Here is a 16584-nt window from a genome sequence, read left to right as displayed (position 1 = left end):
ACAAGAGTTAAAAGTGTCAAACTAAGTAGTTCCTACTCTTATAGAACCTAGTAGCTATAGGCACACAGTATATACAATAGGAATACGTTGAGTGTGCACTTGGTACACAGAAGAAATGTCTAAAGCCTTTATGAGAGCAGTCAGGTAAGACCAGATGAGGGGAACAGTTAAGCCAAGGCTTGAAAGATGAGTGAGATTTCGTTAAGTTGATAAATTGGAAGGAAGGGAGGAAAGTCATAGAGGCATGAGAGAGTGTGGGGGTAATCCAAGGATGTTAGTACTCTGGAGCATAAAGAACATGGGAAAGAGTATGTGATTAGAAAGAAAAGACATAACAATTTGAACTCACCCCCTGCTTTCCCCACCCTAAAACAGATCAGTTTTGCAAGGAGAAAGAAGCATAGTGCTCTATTAAGCTCCCCAGGTTTCAACAGGGGCAGATGATGCATATATTAAGGGAGAGAGCTAGATAGTGGCTCCTAGTAGGGTGAACTCCCCTATTTATCATTATGCCATGTAACCTGTTTGTGGTGGCTTATAGCTTATAAGTGTTCCTAAATGTCTTATAACTCCTGGTGGTGATAATGTAGGTAAATAGCAAAGATGGTAGCAAATGGACTTCTCTGAGTGGTTTAATATAGTGACGTGTTTTACACTTGTTGTAGAGTCACAATGTTATGTTGGACTGAGGAGAAGAAATAGTATGCAATTTGAGCCATCAACCTACGGTTTATGATGAGTGAGTGAGTGGATCTAGACAGGGATGTGTTTCTCAAAACCAGAATATAAACTGTGGACTGTTGTCTGAAGAAAATGGTAGCAACTGATGTTATGTTAGATTTTCATCTTTTTCTAGATTTCCAGGAAAATGTTGTGACAGGGCTAATGCACTTGTGCCTGACCTTTCTTCACCTGCATATACAGCCAGGTACCTGATGTAGTGAGTGGCTCCCACTGCATTCATTGCATTCTTGGTGGCTCTGAGTCCTGGCTGTGCATTATGGTTCAGAGGCAATGCCTGGGCCCCATGCCAAATTCTCTTAGTCAGCTCTAGTTGGAACTGACTGGCTACAACATTTCTTTAAGCCAAAAAATTGCTTGAGAAGATAAACCTTTAACTATACTCCCCATATTTTGTTTGCATAATAATGCATCTACTTTGCAGTTTTGATGGCTCATCACTTAATGTTAAAGATGATGAAAAGTTAGAGTGAATTGAGCTTCCAGATTTCTTTAAACCATTCCAGACTGTCACAGGCAGTCTATAATGATATGAGTCGTGCCAACCCCTCAAGGTCGTGACTTCATGCCAGTGACCTTAATTATTAAAAATTATCCTTCCAACTCAAACTTTAAATATTGGACATCTAAGTCATTTTTTCTTCCAAACTTATAAGAATTGCATTCTGTTTGGTAACTATAATTTCCTTATTTATACTCATGTTTAAATTTATACTTATGTTTAAATTTATTTGGTACTTATCATCAGTCTCTTCATACCAGACTTCCTACCTCATACATTGTCTGCTATAACGTATCTATTGTTGACTGGATTACATCTTTAGGAAGAGCATACTAGGGTCTTATTTCCCAATTTCATGCACGTTTGAGAATATCTTTAAGTTGCCTTTAAAAACTGAATAACTTAACTAGATATAGACTTGTTGGACCACATCTAGAAAAAATCTAACTATATTTGAGATTTAGATGAGTGGTAATCATAATTATAATAGACATTTGTTAAGTACTTGCTATGTGCCAGACTATTCTAAGCTCTTACATGAGCTTGTGTATTCCTTAGATCCAATCCAAGGTACTAATGTTATCTTCATTTTAATTGCCAAATGTCATCCAGCTACTAAGTGATGAGATTGACATTCACACTTAAACAGTAACTTTCTATACTACCTCTCAAGATAATTAACCTAAAATGTTTAACTGTGTGACCTTGAGCATGTTATTTAACTTCTAGATGCCTCAGTTAACTCTGTATAAAATGAGAATAATAATACCTCCAAATGTTGCTTTGATGATGAAATGAGTTAATATATGTCAATAGCTCATAACAATGCCTGGCACATAGTAAGTGCTTAATAATTGTCTGTTCTTCTTTTATTATTTTTATTTGTGGATAGTAAGTTGCAGATCTGAGCTTTGAACAAGCAGTCTGGCCTCTGTAACTTTGCTCTTCGGTACTACAATGTAGTGTCAGCAACTAAGATGACATTTTAATTTAGTGGGGGAAAACATGGATTAGTAAGTAAATAGTGTTGGGATATAGTAGATACTCAATACTTGTTGAATGAGAGTTTTATAAAAGTATAAATACATTAACTTAAATATTAACAAATAGATATTAAATACCATTTAGATTTGTATAGACAGTTTGGAAATACTTTAGTCTGTTCCACTGCAATAAAAAAATACCTTAGACTGGGTAATTTATAAATACAGAAATATTTTCTGACAGTTCTAAAGGCTGAAAAGTCCAAGATCGAGGTGGCACAGAGTCCATGTCTGGTAAAAACTTGCTCTCTTCTTCCAAAATGGCGCCCCTTGCTGCATCCTCACATAGCAGAAAGGGCAAAAAGGACCAAATTCACTCCCTCAAGCCCTTTTAAAAGGGTACTGATTCCATCCATGAAGGCAGAGACCCCACCTCTTAATATTGTCACATTGGGGATTAAGTTTCAATATGAATTTTGAAGGGGACACAAACATTCAAACCCTAGCAAGAAGGAAGCAAAAATGAGAATAGATGCATGATTATCAAATTGTAGGTTATTTTCTGTTTTGAATTTCCTTATGTTCTTATAGAATTTCTCTAATAATACAATTCATGATATAATTTGTACAGATAACCACTTAATTGTATTTTGTATATATTGAGTTTGAGGTACCTAGAAATATGACTGGAATGTCAGAGCTCATGTTGAGATTTTGGGACCATCAAAAGATAATGAGACTACCCACAAAGTGTGTGCAGTGGCACACAACATATAAAGAATAAGCAAAGTAAGAGGAGTTGACAAAGGGAATTTAAAAGGAACTGCTGGAAAGACAGGTCAAGAGTCAGAAAAGAGAGGCCCCAAAATATGAATCAATGGGACAGGTGGGCAAAGAAATTACCTGAAGCAAATGATTCAGGTCAGGAAAGCATTCACAGCATTTAGGAATGAAAAAATCTTTGACGATGTTAAGACATTTTATAAGAATAGTGAATATACAAGTCAAATTACCACATAGGAATAAAGGAAGTTAGGTAGAAACAGCAAATGTAGATGATGTTTTCGACAACTTTGATGACCAAAAAAAGGGGAATGTATTCAGGGAGAATCTAGAGTGAGCTAGGGTTCCTTTTTTTGGTGCTGGAAGTTTTTTGGATGGAAAAATAATGAGAGAGCAGGACATCATTGAACTGGAGAGACTAAAGATTTTAGGAGAGAAAGGAGGAAATTGATGGAGCAGGACTTGAAAGCAGGTAGGAAGGAATTGTTGAGGGACAAAAGCAAAAACCGTTGGTAAGGAGGACTCTCCTTGAGACACTGAATAAGGAGATGATATCGTAGGCCATTTTAGAAATGTAAGTGAGACAGATCAACAGCATGCCAGCTTCTGGTGTTTAGATCAGACCTTTTTCGTGCGTATTTATGACCTAGGAGCAGAGAGTAGGACAGCCTCTCTTCAAACAATTACATCTGCGTGTTCTATTTCTTGAAGTCTGTTTTCTGTATAGAGAAAACCTTGGCGGGCGTGGTGGCTCATGCCTCTAATCTCAGCACTTTGGGAGGCCAAGGTGGGCAGATCACCTGAGGTTGGGAGTTCGAGACCAGCCTGACCAACATGCAGAAACCCTGTCTCTACTAAAAATACAAAATTACCCAGGCGTGGTGGCGCATGCCTGTAATTCCAGCTACTCAGAGGCTGAGGCAGGAAAATTCCCTGAACCCAGGAGGTGGAGGTTGTGGTGAGCCGAGATTGTGCCATTGCTTTCCAGGCTGGGCAACAAGAGCGAAACTCCGTCTGGAAAAAAAAAAAAAGAGAAAAGAAAATCTTGCTATTTTCTGTTCTCTCTTCTTATGAGATATCAGTATAGGGTCGAAATAGATGATCAATTGATAGACTGACTTACACACACCTTGCTCTCACAGTCACTCCTATAGCCTAAATATATAACTTGTGGTAAAAAAAAAAAAAAAATTAGAGTCAAATCAGAAAGTAGTATGCAGTACACTCTGCTAACCTCCTGTAGGAATGGCATTATGTGCACAAAAGTCAGCATAGATATGAGGCTTCACAGTTACCCTTTATTAGGTGAAGGCTTAATTCCTGGGACTCTAAACAAGAGATGAACACTATGTGAGTGTACATGAACATAAGTTTATAGAGGCATGCATCTTTAAGAAAATATTTGTGCTTTTCCAGAAATGCCTGAGGTCAGGAACCTTCTTGATATCAGCTGTCACATAGATAGGCCTTTTGACATTTTTGCCCTTTGTCATTTAGGCTAATCCTTTCCCCTGCTTGATTAAGTACATGTTTTAGGTACCTCTGAGTTCCCTTACTACAAACTTTGGCCAGAAAACTCTGATTTTAATCTTAACTAATGTAAAATACTACAGGAAAATTCCATGATCTTTTAAAATTATGTGTCATGCTTCAGAAGTATAAGTAGGCTGAAGTAGGCTGATGATATTAAAAGACTCACAGTCTGTTTTAAAAAAATTTATTGGGAAAAAAAGAGAGTGTCAAAAAAAGTAAATTAACGTTTACATGTTTAAGCTGAATTTTTTTATTTTTGTTAAATCTGAATAAATTAGATTGTTCCATGCCTTATTAACATATTTGTGGTTTAAAAATCATTGTTGAATATTAAATTCATGTGCCAGACCTTTTTGAAGGCATCCATAGTTTCCTCTACACAAAGTGACCCCAGGGTGATGTGCGATGTGTATAATCTATACTTCTATAATGTTTCTCTTCTTTATTGAGTACTTCTATCTGTTTTAAGTTCTCCCTTTATCATTATTTCTGTTCAAGGTATTTTCTAATGTGTAGTCAAAATAAGGCAGGTATTAAATTCAGTACAATAAGTGATCTTTTTTACATGCTCTTCCGTTGGTTCCTTAAAGAGAGAACCAGCTCTGGGATTTTTCCAATAGAACTAAGCATTTAGATTTTTTTTAAAAGGTCTATTCCAGAGACCTCTCCAATTCTTTAGTCTGTATCTGTTTTCTTGAAGGCATCAATGTCAGAAAGAAAGGTTTTACTAGAGTTTGACCACCTTGTACAACTAATGCTTATCAGAAACGTGTAGCTAATCTTGAAATGACATCTGAAGGCAATCTGATACTGACACCATTAAGAAGATAAACAGAAATCTTTTGCAAAAGACTTTTAAAGGAGCCCTAGGATTGATTCTTCAGCTATGCTCACCTAATTTAGGCTCCTAAAGGCACAGGTAAAGTACTGAGCAGTTTTATAGTTTCACCAACATTCAGCTGTGCCAGGCAGGAAGCTGGCTGAGTCATGTACTTGCTGATGTGTATCTAGTCTCTATTTCAGTTGTCACTGCATAGAATTTCCAGTGAATCGTAGATATTGTAAGTAATTTTGACTCATTTTGGTTTTTTTAGGGCAGCATAACTACTTATGTGCTGGAAGAAATGACTGCATCGTTGATAAAATCCGCAGAAAAAACTGCCCAGCATGTCGCCTTAGAAAGTGCTGTCAGGCTGGCATGGTCCTTGGAGGTAATTCTCATGTTTTCATCAATAGCATACTGTGTAATCTTTATACCATAAAACTGTGTGTCAGAAAATTGCAATTTCTTATTCATTTTTGTTTTTGTTTTGTTTTTTCTGTCTTGATTATTGGCAGTGACTGCACATGTGAGTGTCTGAATGAAGCAACCAATACCATTCCGTTAACTTTACAGTTTTCTAGCACATTGAGATCTGTTAAGAGGAGAAAACTCCATTCATCTATATTGCCTATAAGTAGAGGTAATGGGCAATGTACTGACCTGTCATTAAGTAACATGTGTTGGAGTCTAGGCTTTCCTGCCCATCTCCTGTGTGACCACAGCTCTTCCAGAGCATTAACATTCCTTTCAGCTCAAAAAATTGACTCTGCAAATTGGTCAGGTACATTGCTTACTAGCTTCTCCAAGTGATTGATTAAAGCAAGATTACTGTAACTGGGGTAGGAGTCCATTTGATGAAGAGTTATATTAGTAATTCCCTTTTCCCATATTTTTATTAGAATCTCTAAAACTTTCAGTAATATAGCACACATTTAAAAAATTAATGTCAGATTGTGACAGATAGTTTGAATAAAAACATAGCAGAGTCAGGGAGATCAAGCGAGCCACGGTTATGCAAGACACCCCTACTCCCTTGCATTTTTTCGCTTAGCCACATCCTGCACAACACTGTCTGGGAATCGTGGCTTTTACATCTAGATATAACTTTTTAAAAACATAATAAAAATATTACGTAATTATTACAGCTAAAAATGTTTTTTCAGCGCACTAACTATAAACAGCTTGCGTTCCACCAACATGTGTATTTTCCTTTGGGAAATGCTATATTTAGACCAATGCTTGTCAAGTTTAAAGCATATACAACTGTCACCTCCTTTGTTTTTGCAAACATGCTGGACCAAAATTAATCACCCAGGTAACATGCTGGGCACTTTACAGTAATTCATGTAATTAGATCACTTATAGAATTTTATAATTTCTTGATTAAAATACCACAGCCTCCCGAGTAGCTGGTATTATAGGCACCCGCCATCACGCCCAGCTAATTTTTGTATTTTAGTAGAGATGGGGTTTCACCATGTTGGCCAGGCTGGTTTTGAACTCCTGACCTCAGGTGATCTGCCCACCTCGGCCTTCTAAAGTGCTGGGATTACAGGCGTGAGCCACTGCACCCGGCCTTTAGCATATTATTCAAGCATCTGTAATCCTTTATCTTCTCTAACCAAACTGCTTGTTACTTTAGCCTGTTATTCCTATGCTTCCCAAGCCATATTCTATGGACTTCACAGCTATTGCTGCATTTTCATACCTTTTATATTACTTATTTGCTTAATTCTACTCCCTCCATCCCTCCCTCCCTTCTGTCCCTCCCTCCCTCCCTTCCTTCCTTCTTTCCTTCCTCCCTCTTCCCCCTCAGTTGCTTTCTAACTTGCACCCCATCCCTTTCTTTCAGTAACTGTATATTGAGCCCTTTCTAGTTACCAGATACTATTCTAAGTTCTGGGCATATAGCAGCAAAGAAAATGGACAAAATTCCTGCCCTCATAGATCTTACACTGTGGGAAGACGAGCAACAAATGTACACGTCAAATAATGATAAGTGCTGTGGAAAGACATTAAGCAGAGTTAGTGGGGATTATCAGGAAGCAGACTCACTACTAAACTCATTACTCTAATATTTTTGTTTGCTTAGCCTCTTCCTAAGCAATAATATCTCTGAAATAATGGATTTGATATGCCAGTTATAATTTTTCTAAAAGACTTTAATATACATTCTTAACTATTTAAAATATATATTCGATGTACCACCTAAAAACTGCTTGTATACCATAAATGATTATGTGTTACACTCTGGGAAAGAGTGTATTAGACCATTTTTTCCAGCAATCGCAGCTCTATTTATTTTTTCAGCTTTTATTTTAGCTGCAGTGGGTACATGTGCAGGTTTGTTACCTGGGTATATTGTGTGACACTAATGTTTGAGGTACAAATGATCCCATCACCTAGGTACCGAGGTACTGAGCATAGTACTCAATAGTTTTTCAATCCTTTCTTCTTCTTTCTTCCTCCTCTAGTAGTCCTCAGTTTCCATTGTTATGCTCATGAATACCCAATGTCTAGCTCCCACTTATAAGTGAGAACATGCAGTATTTGGTTTTTTGTTCCTGTGTTAATTTGCTTAGGGTCTTGGCCTACAGCTACATCCGTGTTGCTGCAAAGGACGTGACTTAATTCTTTTCATGGCTGCATAATATTCCATGGTGTATATATGCCACATTTTCTTTGTCCAATCCACTATTAATGGGTGCCTCGGTTAAGTCCATGTCTTTGCTATTGTGAGTAGTGCTGTGATGAACATGTGAGTGCATGTGTCTTTTTAGTAGAACAATTTATTTTCTTTTGGCTATATATCCAGTAATGGGATTGCTGGTCTAATGGTAGTTCTGTTTTAAGTTCTTTGAGGGCTGGGCGCGGTGGCTCACGCCTGTAATCCCAGCACTTTGGGAGGCCGACGTGGGCAGATCATGAGGTCAGGAGATCGAGACCATCCTGACTAACACAGTGAAACCCCGTCTCTACTAAAAATACAAAAAATTAGCCGGGCGTGGTGGTGGGCACCTGTAGTCCCAGCTACTTGGGAGGCTGAGGCAGGAGAATGGCATGAACCTGGGAGGCGGAGCTTGCAGTGAGCTGAGATCACGCCACTGCACTCTAGCCTGGGCGACAGAGCGAGACTCTGTCTCAAAAGAAAAAAAATGTCCTTTGAGAAGTGTTCAAACCAATTTCTACAGTGGCAGAACTAATTTACATTTCCACCAACAGTATATAAGTATTCCCTTTTTTTTCACAGCCTCACCAGCATCTATTAGGTTTTGAGTTTTTTGGGTTTTCTTTTTTGAGACAGAGTCTCACTCTGTCACCCATACTGGAGTGCAGTGGCACAATTATGGCTCACTGCAGCCTCAATCTCCTGGGCTCAAGTGATCTTTCTACCTCAGCATCCTGAGTAGCTGAGACTACAGGCACGAACCACCACACCTGGCAAACTTTTTATTTATTTTTTTCTTGTAGAGATAAGGTCTCACTATGTTACCCAGTTAGGTCTCAAATTTCTGAGCTCAAGTGATCCTCCAAAGTGCTGGAGTTACAGGTGTGAGCCACCATGCCTGGCATGAGTTTTTAATAATAGTCATTCTGATTGGTGTAAGATGGTATGTCATTGTGGTTTTGATTTGCATATCTTAATGATTAGTGATATGGAGCATTTTTAAGTGTTTGTTGGCTGCTTGTATGTCTCCTTTTGAGAAGTGTCTATTCAAGTCTTTTGCCCATTTTTTTTGGTGAGATTTTTTTTTTTGCTTTTTCAACTGTTTAAGTTCCTTATAGATTCTGGATATTAGACATTTGTTGGAGGCATAGTTTGTGAATATGTTCTCCTATTCTGTTGGTTGTCTGTTAACTCCATTGGTAGTTTATTTTGCTGTGCAGAAACTCTTTAGTTGAATTAGGTCTCACTTGTTAATTTTTGTTTTTGTTTCAATTGCTTTTGAGAACTTAGTTAGAAATTATTTTCCAAGGCTGATATCCAGAATCATAGTTCCTAGATTTTCTTTTAGGATTCCTATGGTTTGAGGTGTTATATTTAAATCTTTAATCTACCTTGAGGTAATTTTTGTATATGGTGAAATGTAGGGGTCCAATTTCATTATTCTGCATGTGACTAGGTAGTTATCCCAGCACCATTTATTGAATAAGGAACCCTTTCTGCATTGCTTATTTTTGTCAACATTGTCAAAGATCAGATGGCTGTAGGTGTGCACCTTTATTTCTGGGTTCTATATTCTGTTCTATTGGTCTATGTGTCTGCTCTTGTGCCAGTATCATGCTGTTTTGGTTACTGTAGCCTTACAGTATAGTTTGGAATTGGGTAATGTGATGCCTCTGACTTTTCTTTTTGTTTAGGACTGCTGTAGTTATTTGGGCTCTTTTGATTTTATATAAATTTTAGAATAGCTTTTTCTAGTTCTGGAAAAAATGTCGTTGGTAGTTTGATAGGAATAACATTGAATCTGTAGATTGCTTGGACAGTATGGCCATTTTAACAATACTGATTCTTCTAATCCATGAACATGGAATGTTTTCACATGTGTTAGTGTCATCTGTGATTTCTTTTAGCAATGTTATGTAGTTATCCATGTAGAAATCTTTCATCTGCTTAGTTATATGTATACCTAGGTATTTTGTGTGTGTATGTGGCTATTGTAAATGGGATTACTTTCTTGATTTGGCTCTCACCTTGAATGCTATAATTGTATAGAAATGGTACTAATTTTTGCATGTTCATTTTGTGTCCTGAAACTTTACTAAAGTCATTTATCAGTTTTAGGAGCCTTTGGTGGAGTCCTTAGGGTTTTCTAGTTATAAAATCATGTAATATGCAAGAGAGATAGTTTGACTTCTTTTTTTCATGTTTGAATGCCTTTTATTTCTTTCTCTTGCCTGACTGCTCTGGCTAGCACTTCCAGTGTTAAAAGGAGTGGTGAGAGTGAGCATCCTTAACTTTTTCCAGATCTCAAGGAAAATTCTTCCAGCTTTTGCCCATTCAATCTGATGTTGGTTGTGGGTTTGTCATTGTGGTCTTTTATTGTTTTTAGGTATGTTTCTTTGTTGCCTAGTTTCTTGAAGGTTTTTATCATGAAGTGGTATTGCATTTTATTGAAAGCTGTTTCTGTGTCTATTGAGATGATCATGTGGTTTTATTTTTAATTCTTTTCATGTGGTAAATCATATTTATTGATTTGCATATATTGAGCTAACCTTCCATACCAGGAGTGAAGCCAACTTGATCGTGGTAAATTAACTTTTGGATGTTTGATTTGGTTTGCTAGTGTTTTGTTGAGAATTTTTGTGTCTGTGTTTATCAGAGATATTGTCCTGTAGTTTTCCTTTCTCATGGTATCTCTTACAAGTTTTGGTATCAGGGTGATGCTGGCTTCAGAGAACGACTTACGGAGGAGACTTTCCTTCTCAATTTTTTGAAATAGTTTCAGTAGAATTGGTACCAGCTCTACTTTGTGCATCTGGTAGAATTTAGCTGTGAATCTCTCTGGCCAGGGCTTTCTTTTTGGTTGGTAAGTTTTTTATTACTAATTCCATTTGGAACCCAATATTGGTCTGTTCAGTGCTTCAGTTTTTTCCTGATTTAAACTTGGGACATTGTATATTTTCAGGAATTTATTCATTTCCTCTAGATATTGTAGTTTGTGTGTGTGGAGGTGTTCACAATAGTTATCTAAGGATCTTTCATATTTCTGTGGGATCAGTTGTGATGTCACCTTTGTCATTTCTGTTTGTGTTTATTTGAATCTTCTCTCTTTTTTTCTTTGTTAATCTAGCTAGCAGTCTATCAATCTTGTTTATCCTTAAAAAAAACTTTTGGTTTTATTGATTCTTTGTATAGATTTTTGGGTCTCAATTTCATTCGGTTCTGCTCTTTAGTTTGTCCTTTTCTTCTGCTAGCTTTAGGGATAGTTTGTTCTTGTTTTTTTTTTTTTTTTAGTTCCTCTAGGTGTGATGTTAGGTCATTAATTTGAGATCTTTCTAACTTTTTGAGGTAGGCATTTAGAGCTGTAAACTCTCCTCTTAATATTGTTTTTGCTACATCCCAGGGATTTTGGTATGTTGTGTCTCTATTTTCATTTATTTTAATTTATTTCTGCCTTGATTTTATTGTTTACTCAAAGTTATCCAGAGCAAACTTTTTAATTTCCATGTAATTGTGTGGTTTGTACAGATCTTCTTGATGTTGGCTTCTCTTTGTATTCCACTGTGACCTGACAGTATGACTGGCATGATTTTGACTTTTTAAAATGTATTGAGTCTTGGTTTATGGCCAAGGATGTGGTGAATCTTGGAGTATATGTTCTGTGTACAGATGAGAAGAATTTATGTTCTGTGGTTGATGGGTGGATTATTCTGTAGATGTTTATTAGATCCAATTGGACAAGCATTGAGTTTAAGTCCAGAATTTCTTTGTTAGTCTTCTGCCTTAATGATCTAATGCTATCAGTCCCCCCACTATTGTTGTGTGGCTTTCTAGGTCCTTAGAAGTCCTTGTTTTATGAATCTGGGTGTGCCAATGTTGAGGGCATATATATTTAGTATAGTTAAATCTTCTTATTGAATTGAACTCCTTATTGTTATGCAATGCCCTTCTTTTTCCTTTTTTACTGTTGTTAAAGTCTGTTTTATCTAATCTAAGAATAGCAACCCCTGCTCTTTTTTGTTTTCTGTTTGCATGCTACATCTTTCTCCAACCCGTTACTTTGAGCCTATGGGTGTCATTACATGTGAGATGGGTTTCTTGAATACAGAACATGGATGAGTCTGGTTTTCCTAGCTGGTTTGCCACTCTGTGACTTTTTTTTTTTTTTAGATGGAGTCTTGCTCTGATTCCCAGGTTACAGTGCAGTGGTGTGATCTCAGCTCACTGCAACCTCCACCTCCCAAGTTCAAGCAATTCTCCTGTCTCAGCCTCCTGAGTATCTGGGATTACAGGCACCTGCCACCACACCTGGCTAATTTTTGTATTTTTAGTAGAGATGGGACTTTACCTTGTTGGTCAGGCTGGTCTTGAACTCCTTATCTCAGGTGATCCACCCACCTCAGCCTCCCAAAGTTCTGGGATTACAGGTGTGAGCCACTGTGCCTGGACCTACTCTATGACTTTTAAATGGGACACTGTATTAGTCCATTCTTGTGCTGCTATAAAGTACTACCTGAGACTGGGTAATTTATGAAGAAATGACATTTAAATGACTCATAGTTCTACAAGCTTAACAGGAAGCATAGCTAGGCAACCTCAGGAAACTTACAATCAAGGCAGAAGGTGAAGGGGAAGCAAGCACATCTTACCATGGCAGAGTAGGAGAGGTGGGCCAGGGGAGTGCCACACACTTTTAAATCATTATATCTTGGGAGAACCCACTCACTATCATGACAACAGCATGGGGTAAATTTGCCTCCATGACCCAATTGCCTCCTACCAGGTTCCTCCCTCAACATTAGGAATTACAATTCAACATGAGATTTGGATGGGGATGCAGAGCCAAACCATATCATTCTGCCCCTGGCCCCTCCCAAACCTTATGTCCTTCTCAGTTTTCAAAACATAATCATGCCTTCCCAACACTCCTCCAAAGTCTTAACTCATTCCAGCATTAACCCAAAAGTCCAAGACCAAAGTCTCGTCTGAGACAAGGCAAGTCCCTTCCACCTATGATCTTGTAATATCAAAAACAAGTTAGTTACTTCCAAGATACAATAGGGGTATGGGCATTGGGTAAATACTCCTATTTTAAATGGGAGTAACTGGCCAAAACAAAGGAGATACAGGCCCCAAATAAGTTCAAAACCCAGCAAGGCAGTCATTAAATATTAAAGCTCCAAAATAATCTCTTTTGTCTCCATGTCTCACATGCAGAGCATACTGATGCAAGGGGTGGGCTCCCAAGGCCTTCAGCAGCTCCACCCTGTGGCTCTACAGGGTACAGCCCCCACAGCTGCTTTTACAGGCTGGCATTGAATGCCTGCAGCTATTCCAGGCACACAATGCAAGCTGTTGATGGATCTACCATTCTGAGGTCTGGTTGATGGTGGTCCTCTTCTCACAGCTCCACTAGGCAGTGCCCCAGTGGGAACTCTGTGCAGGGGCTCCAACCCCACATTTCCCTTTCACACTGCCCTAGTAGAGGTTCTCCATGAGGTCTCCGCCCCTAAAGCAGACTTCTGCCTGGACATCCATGCATTTCCATACATCCTCTGAAATCTAGGTAGAGGTTTCCAAACCTCAAGTCTTGCCTGCTACATACCCGCAGGCCCAATACCATGTGGAAGCCACCAAGGCTTTGGGTTTGCATCCTCTGAAGCCCTGGCCCAAGATGTACCTTGGCCCCTTTTAGCAACAGCTGGAGCTGGAGCAGCTGGAATGCAGGGCACCATGTCCCAAGGCTGCACAGAGTAGCTAGGCCCTGGGCCTGGCCCACAAAACCATTAATCCCTCCTAGGCTTCTGTGCTTGTGATGGGAGGGGCTGCTGTGAAGATCTCTGAAATGCCCTGGAGACATTTTCCCCATTGTCTTGACTGTTAACATTTGACTCCTCTTTACTAATGCAAATTTCTGCAGCAGGCTTGAATTTCTCTCCAGGAAATGTTTTTTTTTTCTCTCTTTTCTACCGCACGGCCAGGCTGCAAATATTCCAATATATTTTTTGCTCTGCTTCACTTTTAAATGTAAGTTCCAGGTTCAGATAATCTCTTTTTTCATGCATATGAGCATACATGTTTAGAAACAGCCAGGCCACATATATCTTGAATGCTTTGCTGCTTAGAAATTTTTTCCACCAGATACCCCAAATCGTCTCTCTCAAGTTCAAAGCTTCACAGATCTCTAGGACAGAGGCAAAATGCCACCAGTCTTTTTGCTAAAGCATAGCAAGAGTGACCTTTACTCTAGTTCCCAATAAGTTTCTCACTCCATCTGAGACCACCTCAGCCTGGACTCATTGTCCATGTCACTATCAGCATTTTGGTCATAACCATTCAACAAGTCTCTAGGAAGTTCCAAACATTCCCATATCTTTCTGTCTTCTGAGCCCTGCAAACTGTTGCAACCTCTGCCCATGACTCAGTTCCAAAGTCACTCCCACATTTTCAGGTATCTTCTTAACTGTGCTCCACTCTCCCAGTACCAATTTTCTGTATTAGCTCATTCTCATACTGTTATAAAGAACTACCTGAGACTGGGTAATTTATGAAGAAAAGACCTTTAACTGACTCACAGTTCTGCAGGCTTAACAGGAAGCATAGCTAGGAGGTCTCAGGAAACTTACAATCATGGTGGAAGGCAAATGGGAAGCAAGCATGTCTTACCAGGGCAGAGTAGGAGAGAGAGAGGGAGTGAGAGGGGAAGTGCCACCACTTTTAAACCATCAGATCTCCTGAGAGCTCACTCATTATCACAACAACAGCATGGGGGAAATGTGCCCCCATGATCCAATCACCTCCCATCAGGTCCCTCCCCAAGCATTAAGAATTAAAATTCAACATGAGATTTGGGTGAGGACACAGAACCAAACCATATCAGGCATTTAGACCATTTATGTTCAAGGTTAATTTTTATATGTGAGGTTTTGATCCCTTGTTTAGTTGTTGGCTGTTTGCTTTGTTCTTTCTATTGTGTTTTTGCTTTGTAGGGTGTGCAGGCTATGTGCTTAAGTGTGTTTATGTGGAAGCAGGTATGGTTCTTTTGTTTCCATGTTTAGAACTCCCATGTAAGGATCTCTTGTAAGGATGGTTTAGTGGTAACAAATTCCTCTAGCACTTGATTGCCTGGAAAATATTTTATTTGTCCTGCACTTATGAAGCATAGTTTGGCAGGATATGAAATTCTTGGTTGGAATTTCTTTTAAGAATGCTGAAAATAGGCCCCCAATCTCTCCTAGCTTGCAAACCTCTGCTGAGAAATCTGTTATTATCCTGATAGAGTTCCCTTTTTATGTGATCTGCACTTTTCTCTGGCCTCCTTTAAGATTTTTTCTGTAATGTTGCCCTTGAACAGTCTAGTGACTATATACCTTGGTGATGTTCTTTTTTTTTGAGATGGAGCCTTACTCTGTCACACAGGCTGGAATGCAGTGGTGAGATCTTGGCACACTGCAACCTCCACCCTCCAAGTTCCATGGATTCTCCTGCCTCAGCCTCCCAAGTAGCTGGGATTACAGGCGCCTGCCACCGTGCCTGGCTAATTTTTTGTATTTTTAGTAGAGTCGGGGTTTCACCATCTTGGCCAGGCTGGTCTTGAACTCCTCGCCTCATGATCCACCTGCCTCAGCCTCCCAAACTGCTGGGATTACAGACGTGAGTCACCACGCCTAGCCAGTGATGTTCATGTTTGTGGTGTCTCACAGATGTTCTCTGGATTTCTAGCTCTCTAGCAAGATTAGGAAAGTTTTATTGACTTATTCCCTCAAATATATTTTCCAGTTTGTTTTCTTTTTCTCATACTTTCTCAGGAATGCCAATAATTCATAGTTTTTTTTTTTTTTTTGCTTTATATAATCTTAAATTTCTCAAAAACAGCTCATTTAAAATAATTTTTTTCTTTATTTTTATCAGATTGGGTTAGTTCACAAGACCAGCCTTCAAGCTTTAAAATTTTTTCTTCTGCTTGATCCAGTCTGTTGATAACGAATTTCAAAATATGATTGAAAGCTTTAAGTGAGTTTTTCAATTCCAGAAGCTACTATTGGTTTTTAAGATGTTCATTTCTTTCTTAATTTCCTAGATTGCTTTAGAAGTTTGTGTTGGTTTTCAACCTTGTCTTTGATTACAATGAGCTTCCTTGCAATCCATGCTTTGAATTATTTATCTGTCATTTCTGAGTTTCCATCTTGGTTAGGGATCATTGCTGGAAAGCTAGTGCAATCCCTTGGTGATGTCACTGCAATCAGATTTTTCATTATGCCAGAATTCTTGCACTGGTTTCTTCTCATCTGGAGACATTGGCACTTCAAATTTTTGTACTTATTTTCATGTGGGTAGGAGTTTTTCTTTTTTTTTTTCTTTCCCTATAATGGTATTATTATTTTAATATTTTTTTGTTTCCCTTTTCCCCCTTTTCTAGGGGTTGTGCCTCTAAAGAATGCTGGGTAGGATCTTTTCACTTTGATTCTACAGCCCTATGTGCTTCTTTCAGCAGGTTTTATACTGGGCTCTGCAGGTCATCCCACAAGCCGATAGGCGGCACGTATAGGTAAGA

At 38.6% G+C, this 16584-nt stretch overlaps 1 protein-coding gene across 1 annotated transcript in view; it reads left to right on the top strand.

Moving 5' to 3' along the window:
* PGR (progesterone receptor) overlaps window positions 1-16584 on the top strand; it is a 99705-nt gene that overhangs the window by 32466 nt on the left and 50655 nt on the right. Inside the window, exon 3 of the mRNA XM_002822387.5 lies at window positions 5637-5753. Within this exon, the coding sequence (XP_002822433.2) occupies window positions 5637-5753 (117 nt within the window). The remainder of the gene's footprint in view (window positions 1-5636; window positions 5754-16584) is intronic.

Source organism: Pongo abelii, chromosome 9 (genome assembly GCF_028885655.2).
Source record: "Pongo abelii isolate AG06213 chromosome 9, NHGRI_mPonAbe1-v2.0_pri, whole genome shotgun sequence".
Lineage (NCBI taxonomy): Eukaryota > Metazoa > Chordata > Mammalia > Primates > Hominidae > Pongo > Pongo abelii.
This window is presented reverse-complemented; position numbering and strand designations above follow the sequence as displayed.